This window comes from Ranitomeya variabilis, chromosome 2 (assembly GCF_051348905.1).
Source record: "Ranitomeya variabilis isolate aRanVar5 chromosome 2, aRanVar5.hap1, whole genome shotgun sequence".
In the NCBI taxonomy this organism is placed as follows: domain Eukaryota; kingdom Metazoa; phylum Chordata; class Amphibia; order Anura; family Dendrobatidae; genus Ranitomeya; species Ranitomeya variabilis.
Window position 1 is genome coordinate 653,873,127 of NC_135233.1, and position 13,928 is coordinate 653,887,054.

The following is a 13,928-nucleotide window of genomic DNA, read 5'->3' on the forward strand; positions in this document are numbered from 1 at the left end:
AAGCAGATAAGGGAGGAGTTCCTGTTCTAGTAGATCCAGCTCATTTATTCATTATACAAAAAAATTACATACTCACAATCACTAGGATATGTTGACGTATTCCAGAGTTAGAAAATTACATTTTTTTGGTAACTGCAATATTGCAATAAAATGCAATAACAGGCGATCAAAAGATTGTACACACACCCAAATGGTATCAATAAAAATGTCAGATCGGCATGCAAAAAATAAGCCCTCTCCCAGCCTCAAATCCCAAAAATAGAGACGCTACGAGTTTCCGAAAAAGGCAACTTTTTTTTACAAAAGTTGGAATTTTTTTTCACCACTTAGATAAAAAAGAACCTAGACATGTTTGGTGTCTATAAACTCGTAATGACCTGGAGAATCATAAGGGCAGCTCAGTTTTAGCATTTGAACCTAGCAAAAAAAGCCAAACGAAAAACAAGTGTGGGATTGCACTTTTTTGAAATTTCACTGCACTTGGAATTTGTTTTCCATTTTCTGTCACACGACATGGTAAAACCAATGGTGCCATTCAAAAGTACAACTCGTCCCGCAAAGAAACAAGCCCTCACATGGCCATTTTGACCAAAAAATAAAAAGTTATGCCTCTGGGAAGAAATGTAGCAAAAAATGAAAATGCAAAACCAAAAATACCTCTGGTCATTAAGGGGTTAAGATAAAAATTGCCAAATGGTGACAGCGAGATGTGCGCATGCTGTTACAATATCCCTGGTATTCCCCGTGTTGATTTGCAGTGATAATCTGGCTTTTCTCAAATAACCTTTATTGAGAGAAGTAGAACGTGTTTAGTCAACATGTGACTGCAAGTAGACAAAGTGCTTACATGGTGGCATCACTGCCAACTAGCACGGGAAATACCAGGGAATTGCAATTTCCAGATTCAGACTAAAGTTGCTCTGAATCTTTAATACACTTTATTTACTGCAATTTAATGTATTAATATCTTTTATTTGCGTTGATAAATTATACCTTTTTTTAGACTCCTATTTAACAGTTGAACCAACAACAAGCACAGTCCACACCAATACCCCAGGTAAGACACATGTGACAATATTAATTTATAATTAAAAAGTAGATAAGAGAAGAGTTCCTGTTCTAGTACAGTTCCAGCTCATTTATTCATTACATTACATCATTCACAGAAGTGTATATGTGTGACTGTTTGTGGCTTCCTTTTACAAAATGATTATGGGTTAATACAGAGTTGGGACCCATGTATAGCTAATTTTAGTGTCTGCTTTTTATTAAAAAGTAGTTGACTGAACAATTAATACTTTTTTTAATAATTCCACAATTTCACTCATTCACAATGCTTACATATCCCCTCACAGTTATTTCTCCACTGGTCCTTACTCTACTTTGCTATCCCCAAACCCAACACCTTGAAGAGAAATATTTATCTCTCCATCTTCTTCCCTCTTACTACTTCACTTGACCTTTTCTCCAAACCTGCTTCAAAACATTAGATCCCTACTTTTAAAACAAAAAGATAATCCAAGCCTCCACCCAGTGGCGTAACTACAAAGTTATGGGCCCCGGTGCGAACTTCCAAATGGGGCCCCCCCCCTACCCCCCCCTACCCCCCATACCCCCCCCACCTTCCCCCGCCTCCGCAACCCCCCCACCTTCCCCCGCCCCGCTTCCCCTAGATACGCCTCGGACTGTTGCAGGAATCTCCTGCACTGCAACATGGTGTTGGGTGCCAGCACAGCCCGCACAGTGGTATATAGAGCACAGCCCGCACAGTGGTATATCCAGCACAGCCCGCACAGTGGTATATCCAGCACAGCCCGCACAGTGGTATATCCAGCACAGCCCGCACAGTGGTATATAGAGCACAGCCCGCACAGTGGTATATCCAGCACAGCCCGCACAGTGTTATATACAGCAGAGCCCGCACAGTGGTATATAGAGCACAGCCCGCACAGTGGTATATACAGCAGAGCCCGCACAGTGGTATATCCAGCACAGACCGCACAGTGGTATATCCAGCACAGACCGCACAGTGGTATATCCAGCACAGACCGCACAGTGGTATATCCAGCACAGCCCTCACAGTGGTATATCCAGCACAGCCCGCACAGGGGTATATACAGCACAGCCCGCACAGGGGTATATACAGCACAGCCCGCACAGGGGTATATACAGCACAGCCCGCACAGGGGTATATACAGCACAGCCCGCACAGTGGTATATCCAGCACAGCCCGCACAGTGGTATATACAACAGAGCCCGCACAGTGGTATATACAGCAGAGCCCGCACAGTGGTATATACAGCAGAGTCCGCACAGTGGTATATACAGCAGAGCCCGCACAGTGGTATATAGAGCACAGTCCGCACAGTGGTATATACAGCACAGCCCGCACAGTGGTATATACAGCACAGCCCGCACAGTGGTATATACAGCACAGCCCGCACAGTGGTATATACAGCAGAGCCCGCACAGTGGTATATAGAGCACAGCCCGCACAGTGGTATATACAGCAGAGCCCGCACAGTGGTATATACAGCAGAGCCCGCACAGTGGTATATACAGCAGAGCCCGCACAGGGATATATACAGCAGAGCCCGCACAGGGATATATAGAGCACAGCCCACATCTCATCTCATCTCCCCCCCCCCCCCGATAATGGCCCCACAGTCCGGTTAAAAAGAAAAAAAAAAAAACTCTCCTCACCTTTCCTTTTGCCCGCGCTGCTCCTGGCGGCTGCAGTCTGCCCAGGACACTGCAGGTACGCGATGATATGACGTCATCGCGCACCCGCAGTGTACTGTCAGAGGCAGAGTGGGGAATGATGGGAGAGGAAGCGTCAGATGACGCTCTCTCCTCCCATCATTGCATTGAACTATACCGGTGTCATAGACGCCGGTATAGTTAAATGCGGCGGCGGCGGCGGCACTGGGGGGGGTTCCGGGGGAGGAACAGTGCAGCGGCCCACTACTGGCATCGGCTCTTCTGGCATTTGCCAGAAGTGCCCGATGGCCAGCCTGGCCCTGCTCAGACCTGCCGGCCCGGGGCCCCTGACCTGCGGGGCCCGGTCGCAATGGCGACCGCTGCGACCGCGGTAGTTACGCCCCTGCCTCCACCTCCTCCATCCATGTCCTCTCCCTTTTTCTGCTTCTCCTCATTGCTGATAATGTAAGCAGTGGCTTGAGAATGTATTCACCCCCACAGCGATTTTTTGTGTTTTGTTACCTCACAACCTGGAATTTTACTGTTGTTTTTAAGAGTTTGCGTCAGTTCATGTAAAGAACACGCCCACAACTGTGAACATTTGGTTTTCTTTTTTTTGTGAAGGAAGCAACAAATAGGACAAAATAATGTAATACTGCAATGTGCACAACTATTCACCTGCCTAAAGTTAGTACTTTGTAGAGCCTCCTTTTGTGTCAATTATATCTGCAAGTCACTTTGGAAAAGCCTCTATGAGCTTTTCACTTCTTGCACTTGATTTTTGGCCATTCCTTAAAGTAAAACTTCTCCAGCTCCTTCAAGTTACATGTTTCCTCTGGGGAACAGCAATATATAAGTCTGACCACAGATTCTCAATTGGATTAAGGTCTGCACTTTGATTAGTCTACTCTATAACATTTACACATTTCACCTTAAACCATTTGAGTGTTACTTTAGCAGTATGCTTTGGTTCATTGTCTTGTTGGAAGGCAAACCTCCGTCCCAAATCACTAAGGGTACTGTCACACAGTACCATTTTGATCGCTACGACGGTACGATTCGTGACGTTCTAGCGATATCGTTACGATATCGCAGTGTCTGACACGCAGCAGCGATCAGGGATCCTGCTGAGAATCGTACGTCGTAGCAGATCGTGTGGAACTTTCTTTCGTCGCTTGATCACCCGCTGACATCGCTGGATCGTTGTGTGTGACAGCGATCCAGCGATGTGTTCGCTTGTAACCAGGGTAAACATCGGGTAACTAAGCGCAGGGCCGCGCTTAGTAACCCGATGTTTACCGTGGTTACCAGCGTAAACGTAAAAAAACAAACAGTACATACTTACATTCCGGTGTCTGTCCTCCAGCGTCTCAGCTTCTCTGCACTGTGTGAGCGTCTGCCAGCCGGAAAGCGAGCACAGCGGTGACGTCTGACGTCACCGCTGTGCTTGCCGGCTATGGCGCTTACACAGTGGAGAGAAGCAGAACGCCGGGGACAGACACCGGAATGTAAGTATGTACTGTTTGTTTTTTTATTACTTTTATGCTGGTAACCACTGTAAACATCGGGTTACTAAGCGCGGCCCTGCGCTTAGTTACCCGATGTTTACCCTGGTTACCGGGGACTTCGGCATCGCTCCAGCGCCGTGATTGCAACGTGTGACCCGCAGTCTACGACGCTGGAGCGATATTCATACGATCGCTGCGACGTCACGGATCGTGCCGTCGTAGCGATCAAAATGGTACTGTGTGACGGTACCCTAACAGACTGAAACAGGATTTACTCAAGAATATCCATTTATTTCATGCCATCCATCTTCCCCTCGACTCGGAACATTTTTGTTCTCCATGCTGCCGAAAAACTTTTTCACAGCATCATGTGGCAACTTCTATCTTTCATTGTGGAGATGGTGCACTTGAGGTGATGAGCTGTGTTGGTTTGAAGCCAGACATAACGTTGACCTTGGTGGCCAAAGTTCAATTTTGGTCTCATCTAACCACAGCTCCTTCCTCCAAACATTTGGGGAGTCTCCCACATGTATTTTGGCAAACTCAAAACTAGCCTTACAATGTTTGTGTGTAAGTAAAGGCTATTTTCTGCCCACTCTTCCATGAAGGTAGACTTTAGTGTATGGCTTATTATAGTCATGTGGTCAGATACTCCAGTCTCTGCTTGGGAACTCTGCACCTCTCTCAGAGTTACCTTTGATCTCTGTGCTGCCTCTCTGATTAATGCCCTCCTTTTGTGGGCTGAGAATTTTGGTGGGTGGCCCTCTTTTGGCAGGTTTGTTATGGTACTTTGTTCTTTCCATTTCATGATAATGGATTTGATGGATCTCTGAGGGATAATCAGAGATAGGGATATTTTTATAACCCAACCCTGAATTTTGCTTCTCATCAACTTTGTCCCTGACTAGTTTGGAGATCTCCTTGGCCTTCACTATGTTGTTTGGTTAGTGGTGCCTCTGGCTTAATGGTGTTTTAACCTCTGTGGTCTTTCAGTGAAGGTGTGTGTATACTGACAGACCATGTGACACTTAGATTGCACACAGGTGGACTTCCTTTCACTAAGCATGTGACTTATTAAGGTAATAGCTTGCACTAGAAATTTTTTGGGACTTCATAGCAAAAGAGGGGGGAATACAGTTTTTAATTACTTGATACCATAAATGTAATTTATACTTATATTTTTCTCACTTTATTTCATCAACTTATACTATTTAGTGCTGATGCATCACATACAAATTGGATTACAAAAATATTAAAGCACGGGTTGTAATGTAACAAAATAGGTAAAAAGCCAAGGAGGTGAATACTTTCTCAAGCCACTGTATAATCCTGGTCCTTCACTGCTAATACCTACTATTATTTCTCCTCCCATCACTCCCCAGTTACTTGAAATCCCAGCAACTTTCTAATCTAAAACCAATTTACTTGTACCCCACTTGTCCATCCTACACTCTTTATAAAGCACTATGGAATGCATGTTCCAACTGTAACATACTGTATGTCATTCATGATGACCGCACATTCTTGTAATCTATCCTTCCTGGACCTCACAGAACCATGGTTGATAACATCTGACATAGTCTCTCTTGATGCGCTTTGTTATGGTGGCCTTCACTTCACCAAAACTCCTCGCTCTGGCAATAAACATGGTGGAGCAGTAGGCCTTCTACTGTCAAACAACTGCATCTTCAATACAATCCCACATCTGTCCTCCCTTCTTTTGAGGTGCACTATGCCATATCCACCCTCCCTGCATCCTCTAAATGGCCATCATGTATCACGCGCAGGGTATGCCACCACCTTTATAGACCACTTTTCCACCTGGCTTCTACACTTTCTTTGCTGACATTCCCACTGTCATGATGGGTGAATATAACACCCCCAAAGACACACAAAAGTTAGCAGCCTCTAAACTCTTGTGACTTGCTTAGTTATCCACAGTCACACATAAAAATGAACATAATCTATATGTCATCTTCACCCATCTCTGTTCCCTCTCTCACTTCATAATCTTACCTCTCCCAATCCAACTGTCACCTACTTAAATTCTCATCCCTGTTCTCTTCAACTGCTTTACAAGTCCAGCGTTTTGCATACTCCTGCAGAAATCTCTCACACCTGGATGTTCTGACACTCTCTAACTATCTTCTATCATTGTCAACCATATCTTCACTCCACGACACAGATTTGGCCAATGTTTTATACAATTCCAAAGCTCAAAAGATCAGGCACCCTTAGAGATTTATGTGCTCTTTGACCAAGGTTTCAGACGTTAATTAGCCTGTTACAGTTAAGGTTATGGCTTTTTTACTATCATCGTTAGGAAAGGCCAGTTCAAGATGTAATCAAGAAATGGCAGTTAACAGGAGGAACAGTGGAGGTGAAGATAAGGTTTCGAAGACCAAGCAAAATTTCAGTGAGAGCTGCTCGTATAATCGCTAGAGAGGCAAATCAGAACGCTTGTTTGTTAATGCAAAGTAGCATGTATTAGTGAAGTATAAAGGAAATGTTAAATGGTTTTCCAAATATTTTAAAAATATAAATCTGAAAATTGTGATGTGTATTTGTATTCAGCCCACCCTGAGTCAATACTTTGTAGGACCATCTTTATCAGCATAACTGCTGCAAGTCTTTTGAGGTATGTCCCTACCAGTATTGCACATCTAGAGGCTAAAATGTTTGCCCATTCTTCTTTGCAAACTAACTCTAGCTCAGTGAGATTGGATTGAGAACGTCTGTAAACAGATGGAGAGTGTCTGTGAACATCAATTTTAAAGTCTTGCAACAGATTCTAATTGGGATATAGGTCTGCATTTTGAATGGGCCATTCACACATATACTCTAAGTATTCTTTAGTTTAAACCATTCCACTGCAGCATTGCAGCATTGGCAGTATGTTTAGGGTGGTTATCCCTCTGGGCCCCAGTTCAAGTCTTTTGCAGCCTATAACAGGTTTTCCTCCAGGATTGCCCTGTATTTAGCTCCATTCATCTTCTCATCAACTAGCCTACTAAAGAAAATAATCTCCATGGCATGATGCCACCACCATGTTGACTGTGGGGATGGTGTTTTCAGGGCAATATGCAGTGTTAGTTTTCTGCCACATATAGCATTTTTCATTTAGCCAAAAATGCTCTACCTTGATTTCATCTCAGCATCTTTTTCCACATGTTAGCTGTGTCTCCCTACATGACTTTTTGCAAGCAGGGCTTCTTATGGCTTGCTTTTAAAAATGGCTTTCTTCTTACTATTGTTTCCAGATTTGTGGAGTATATGACTAAGGGCTCTCTCACATGAGCGTATAACATAGCCGAGTGCTATGCAATAAAACATCGCATAGAACTCGGATCAGTATTATTGTATGGGGAAACTAAGATCTGCAATTATTTTCTCATGCCGATTCAGCAGGACACACTCGCAGCATGCTGTAATTGCATCTGAGAATCGATCCCACTCGCCTATACAAGTGTATGGATGAGTGTGAAACATCGGACTGCACTCTGATGTTATCTGAGCGCAGTGCAATTACCGCTGATGCCTTCAGTGTAGGAGATGGAAAAATTACTTTCTCCATCTCCTCCACACCTGTGCTGTGATTCTCTCATTCGAGAGTATTAGGCCGGCCTCACACTAGCGAGTTTTACGGACGTAAGAGCGCAGAAATTACGTCCGTAAAACTCGCAAAATAAACGGCACAATTATTCTCAATGGGGCTGCTCCTATTAGCCGTATATTACGGTTCAGTATTATACGGCTTTCTACGGCCGTACAAAATCGCAGCATGCTGCGTTTGTCAGCGTATTGCGCAAAAAATTCGCCAATGAAAGTCTATGGGGGCGAGAAAAATACGTATTCCACACGGACCAGCAGTGTGACTTGCGAGAAATACGCAGCGGTGTTAGTGAAAAGTCGGTAATTCAATTGCCGGCTTTTCATTTCTCCTGCACAAACCCGACATGATATGAGACATGGTTTACATACAGTAAACCATCTCATATCCCCTTTTTTTTGCAGATTCCACACTACTAATGTTAGTAGTGTGTATGTGCAAAATTTCAGCGCTGTAGCTGCTAAAATAAAGGGTTAAATGGCGGAAAAAATTGGCGTGGGCTCCCGCGCAATTTTCTCCGCCAGAATGGTAAAGCCAGTGACTGAGGGCAGATATTAATAGCCAGGAGAGGGTCCATGGTTATTGGCCCCCCCCTGGCTAAAAACATCTGCCCCCAGCCACCCCAGAAAAGGCACATCTGGAAGATGCGCCTATTCTGGCACTTGGCCACTCTCTTCCCACTCCCTGTAGCGGTGGGATATGGGGTAATGAAGGGTTAATGCCACCTTGCTATTGTAAGGTGACATTAAGCCAGATTAATAATGGAGAGGCGTCAATTATGACACCTTAATATTATTATTTTGCCAAGCGAGGGCCTGCAAATGGATTGAGAGAACAATAAATTATTAAAACAACCGCTGTGTTTATTTCATTAAACTACTTTGTAATCATGTGTGTGTGTGTTTTTTAACCCTTTCCTACAATTGGATTAATAATGGATAGGTGTCATAATTGACGCCTCTCCATTATTAATCTGGCTTAATGTCACCTTACAATAGCAAGGTGGCATTAACCCTTCATTACCCCATATCCCACCGCTACAGGGAGTGGGAAGAGAGTGGCCAAGTGCCAGAATAGGCGCATCTTCCAGATGTGCCTTTTCTGGGGTGGCTGGGGGCAGATGTTTTTAGCCACGGGGGGCCAATAACCATGGACCCTCTCCTGGCTACTAATATCTGCCCTCAGTCACTGGCTTTACCATTCTGGCGGAGAAAATTGCGCGGGAGCCCACGCCAATTTTTTCCGCCATTTAACCCTTTAATTTAGCAGCTACAGCGCTGAAATTTTGCACATACACACTACTAACATTAGTAGTGTGGAATCTGCAAAAAAAAGGGGATATGAGATGGTTTACTGTATGTAAACCATGTCTCATATCCTGTCGGGTTTGTGCAGGAGAAATGAAAAGCCGGCAATTGAATTACCGGCTTTTCACAGATATTGCGCTGAATGAAATCTAAATACAGACTATATATATATGTGTGTCTCAATGACATATATATATATATATATATATACTGTATATATGTTTTCCCGAACATTTGAGCACATAAATCCATTAGATGTCGGTTTTGCAAGCCTGCGCGAAAATCTCGCAGTACGGATGCCATACAGATTACATACGGAGGATGCCATGCGCAAAATACGCTGACACACCCTGACTACGGATCACTATTTTGGGAACATTTCTCCGTATTACGGCCGTAGTACGGACGTATAATATGTGGCGTATTGTCTTACGCCAAGTGTGAGGCCGGCCTTAGAGTACAATGCACTGACACTTGGCACACATTTGCAGCAGAGTTTGAGCTCAGTGTCATTAGCATATTGCATCCGATGCTCTCACATTAGATGCTATACGCTAATGTGAACTCAGCCTAATAGTTGTCCTGCTCTCACCTGAGCTATCTATCTCTGTAGCTACTCAAGAGTGATCATAGGCCTCTTGGCTGCTTCTCTAATTAGTGACCTCCTGCTTGGGATGTCAGTTTAGGTGTACGGCCATATCTTCCATTTTTGATGACGGATTGAACACTGCCCCGTGAGATGTTCAGAGCTTGGATTATTTTTTTTATTACCTATCCCTGCTTTACTTTTTCTCCACAACGTTATTCCTGAGTCCTGGCCTGTCTGTTATATTCCTTGGTTTTGCTGTTTTATCCTTAATATTCTTAAACAAACCTTTGAGACTTTCAAAGAACAGCTGTAGTTATACTTAAAATAGTTTACATAAAATATTTAGAAGATCATGTATTTTCCTTACACTTTGCAAATACTTGCTACTTTTGTCTACAAAAAAACTCTTCTTTGTCAACATCATTGGTTTATCTTGTGTCTACTTAACTGTTATACTGGATTTAAGAGACAAATAAAAGAGAAATGTAACATTCCTTTTTAAAGAGATTGTCCAACCTGCAGGTGAGACTCTAGTCGTCTTGTGATGGAAAATATGCCAATTGCATATTTGCAACCACATAATAACCACTGGAACCAGCTAGTAGAGCCGAATCTTAGTGGTGTGTATATTTCACACTGTTAGAATTTGTGAAGCTTGATGAAAATGTCTTCTTTGAACAACCACTTTCATTTTAGCACACATAGTAAGGACTCTGTAGTGAAACTTTGAGAAGCTTTGCACACTAAAGGTACCTTCACACGAAGCGACGCTGCAGCGATAGCGACAACGATGCCGATTGCTGCAGCGTCGCTGTTTGATCGCTGGGGAGCTGTCACACAGACCGCTCTCCAGCGACCAACGATGCCGAGGCCCCCGGGTAACCAGGGTAAACATCGGGTTGCTAAGCGCAGGGCCGCGCTTAGTAACCCGATGTTTACCCTGGTTACCAGCGTAAAAGTAAAAAAACAAACAGTACATGCTCACCTGCGCGTCCCCCAGCCTCTGCTTCCTGACACTGACTGAGCTCCGGCCCTAACAGCACAGCGGTGACGTCACCGCTGTGCTTTCACTTTCACTTTAGGGCCGGCGCTCAGTCAGTGTCAGGAAGCAGACGCTGGGGGACGCGCAGGTGAGTATGTACTGTTTGTTTTTTTTACTTTTACGCTGGTAACCAGGGTAAACATCGGGTTACTAAGCGCGGCCCTGCGCTTGGTAACCCGATGTTTACCCTGGTTACCAGTGTAAAACATCGCTGGTATCGTTGCTTTTGCTGTCAAACACAACGATACACGGCGATCGGACGACCAAATAAAGTTCTGAACTTTATTCAGCGACCAGCGACATCACAGCAGGATCCTGATCGCTGCTGCGTGTCAAACTAAACGATATCGCTAGCCAGGACGCTGCAACGTCACGGATCGCTAGCGATATCGTTACAAAGTCGTTTCGTGTGAAGGTACCTTTAGCCAGATAGTCAGATAAATAGATGAATCAACAAAGGCAACCATGAGTTAACTTTTAAATTCTGTACTAATTGAGTTATTTTTTTTCCTTTTTTGCAGATGAACCTACTACAATTACAGGTAAAGCAAACTATGTATTTTTCTCTCAATATTATGAATTTGAATTTTTTGACCTGTTCAAGCCATCCAAAGATCATTATTTTAGTTACAGAACAATACCAGGTTAGTTGTTTTCAAAGTGAAGAAGAAATGGCTTATCACCAAGACATGTAAAAATAATACCTATTTTATGAGCTGTTTCAGGTCTGTATACACTAAAGATGGTACACAGTAGATTATACCTTTACAACACACTGGAAAAAAAGAAGGAAATGTGGGTGGGTGTCTAATGAGTAGTGGCAACAACTGCATAGTACACAACAAACAGGAAATGACAGGCTGGGATATATCTGTAAAAGTAGGGTTAGGACTGGCAGCCCATGGCAGCAGTAGTACAGTATAAATTACATGGTGGAAATGAAGTAGATGACTTGCTGGAGTTTTATTCTTTTCACTGGTGGCAGCGGAAAAGTGTGGCAAGCAGATGACATGCCCGTTCCCATCATTGCCATCAACCAAGGGTGACTGAAAGTTGGCTCTGATTCATGCCTGATTAAGTTTTACAAATATAAAATTTTCCACACTTTGGGAAGATAAATTTACATGAATGGATGAGATAAAGCCAATGGCAGTGCGGAATACATTCTCTGACAGCACATTGCAGGTTGAGCATGATAGTGTCATGCTGCTGCAGTGCAGTATAGCGCAACCTCCACCAGATGGAGCTTGAGAGGGAAGTGAGACTGCTTACACAGAGCAGCACCACAGAGCAGCAGCACAGGCACCACCAAGTGGCGAGAGAGTGGTCAGACAAGCTGAGTCAAAAAACAGAGGCAGAAGTACCAAAGGGATAAGCAGTACACATGGTCAGGAACAAGCCAGGAGGTTCAGCAATGGTCAGAAGCAGTTAAGACAAAGTTAGAAGGTAGAAGCGAGTTCGAATACAAGCCATGCCAGAAACCAGAGAATCAAACCGACAACCAGAGAAATGCTGGGAAAAGGGCAGACAGGGAGTCAACAGACACGGGGCAAGTTAGGGATCACAGCAGGACAAATCAAGAGCTACCAGAGTCAGGTTCACATGCCGAAGGCAGAACTATAGCTGACATCACCAGCAGGATGCATAGGAGCTAAGTAGCAAACTTGAACCCAGAATGAGGCAGAATGAAGTAGTGCAAAGTTAACCCTTGACATAACTCGCCTGGAAAAAGGGAAGACAGGATTAAACCCTGGAACGGATCATGACAGATAGTATGCCCAAAGTTAACCAAACCAGTTCTTGCCAACTATTCAATCTGCTGAGCCAGAAGTCCATGAGATCAGGTTCAGGCTACCTGCTAGAGAAAAACACAGGTGTAAAAACAGTTTTCACAAAAGTGATTTTTTGATGCAGGGGCCTTTCACTCTCTGTAGAAAACTCTATCGACATTATTGGCTTATTTTGTGCCTGTTTTGTTTTTATACTGGATTTAAGAGACAAATAAAAGAGAAATATAGCATTCGTTTTTAAAGAAATTGTCCATCGGTGGGGAAATGTTCAACAAGCCCTCACTTTGCCAAATCCTAACTCAAATCTCAGACACTTTTCAATAGAATCTATTGTACAAAGAGGTGAGACTCTTGTGGTCATGTGACCGCAAATATGCTAATTGTAAAGACAAATTAAAGTAGTGTCTACATTCCACAATGTTAGGATTTGTGAAGCTGCAGTGATTGCTGAAAAATTCTTAGTTGAACAACCACTTTAATTTTTGCTCTCATAGCGAGGCCTCATTAGTGAAACTTTGAGATGCATTGCACACTTAACCAGATGGTTTGTTAAATAGATGGATCAACAAATGCAGAATAAATATGATTTTGAGTTATCTTTTAAACCCTGTTCTAATTGAGCTTATTTTTATTTCTATAGTTGAACCTACCACAATTCCAGGTAACATAAAATATATTTTTTTTTCGCAACATTATGAAATTGAACTGTTTATAATATGTGACTTGTCAACAAATATATATATATATTTTTAAAACATTATGAAATTGAACTGTTTGAAATGTGTGGCTGAAAAATAATCCCTATTGTGGAAGCTGTTTTAATGTCTGTGTATGCAGAAGAGGGTACACTTCCCAGGAGTTGTATACCTATAAAACACACTGTGTTAGGGCTGGCGGAACACACCATTTAATATAAAGGAAGATATAAGGTGCGTTCACAGCCTGGGGTCCACCATGCAGAGATATTACCTGCTGCTTGGTAATGGCGGACAGTATATGGCAGTATAATGAGAACACACATGGGATAACGTCACTCGGTATGTAAGGAGACGGACCCTGTTTCGTCACAGGGCCGCGATACCACTGAATGAATGCTAGTGTTTGGTCACAGGACTCTGCCTCAAGGACACAGTGTTAGAGTCCTACTTGACCACTAGTGCTTGGCACCACACCTGCGGTTCCAGGGAAAACTAATCGTAATAAATTTAGCCCAGCACCGCTCTGGCTGATGCCACTAACCACCGTAACTTGGGATAGGAAAGCTCACCAGTTCCGCACGGCGCCGCACTGGCGGATGCTGCTTGTGACCCTGTAGAAACGTGCTCAGTACTGGATAGCACAAACTGGCTCTAGTCAGCTCCAATCACACAGACTTAGACAAC

General features: G+C 43.6%; 1 protein-coding gene across 1 annotated transcript in view; it reads left to right on the forward strand.

The window, feature by feature from the left end:
• Nucleotides 1-13,928, forward strand: part of LOC143807533 (scavenger receptor cysteine-rich domain-containing protein DMBT1-like) — a 430,549-nt gene that overhangs the window by 135,152 nt on the left and 281,469 nt on the right. Inside the window, exons 8-10 of the mRNA XM_077289172.1 lie at nt 1,004-1,057; nt 11,278-11,298; nt 13,187-13,207. Of these exons, the coding sequence (XP_077145287.1) occupies nt 1,004-1,057; nt 11,278-11,298; nt 13,187-13,207 (96 nt within the window). The remainder of the gene's footprint in view (nt 1-1,003; nt 1,058-11,277; nt 11,299-13,186; nt 13,208-13,928) is intronic.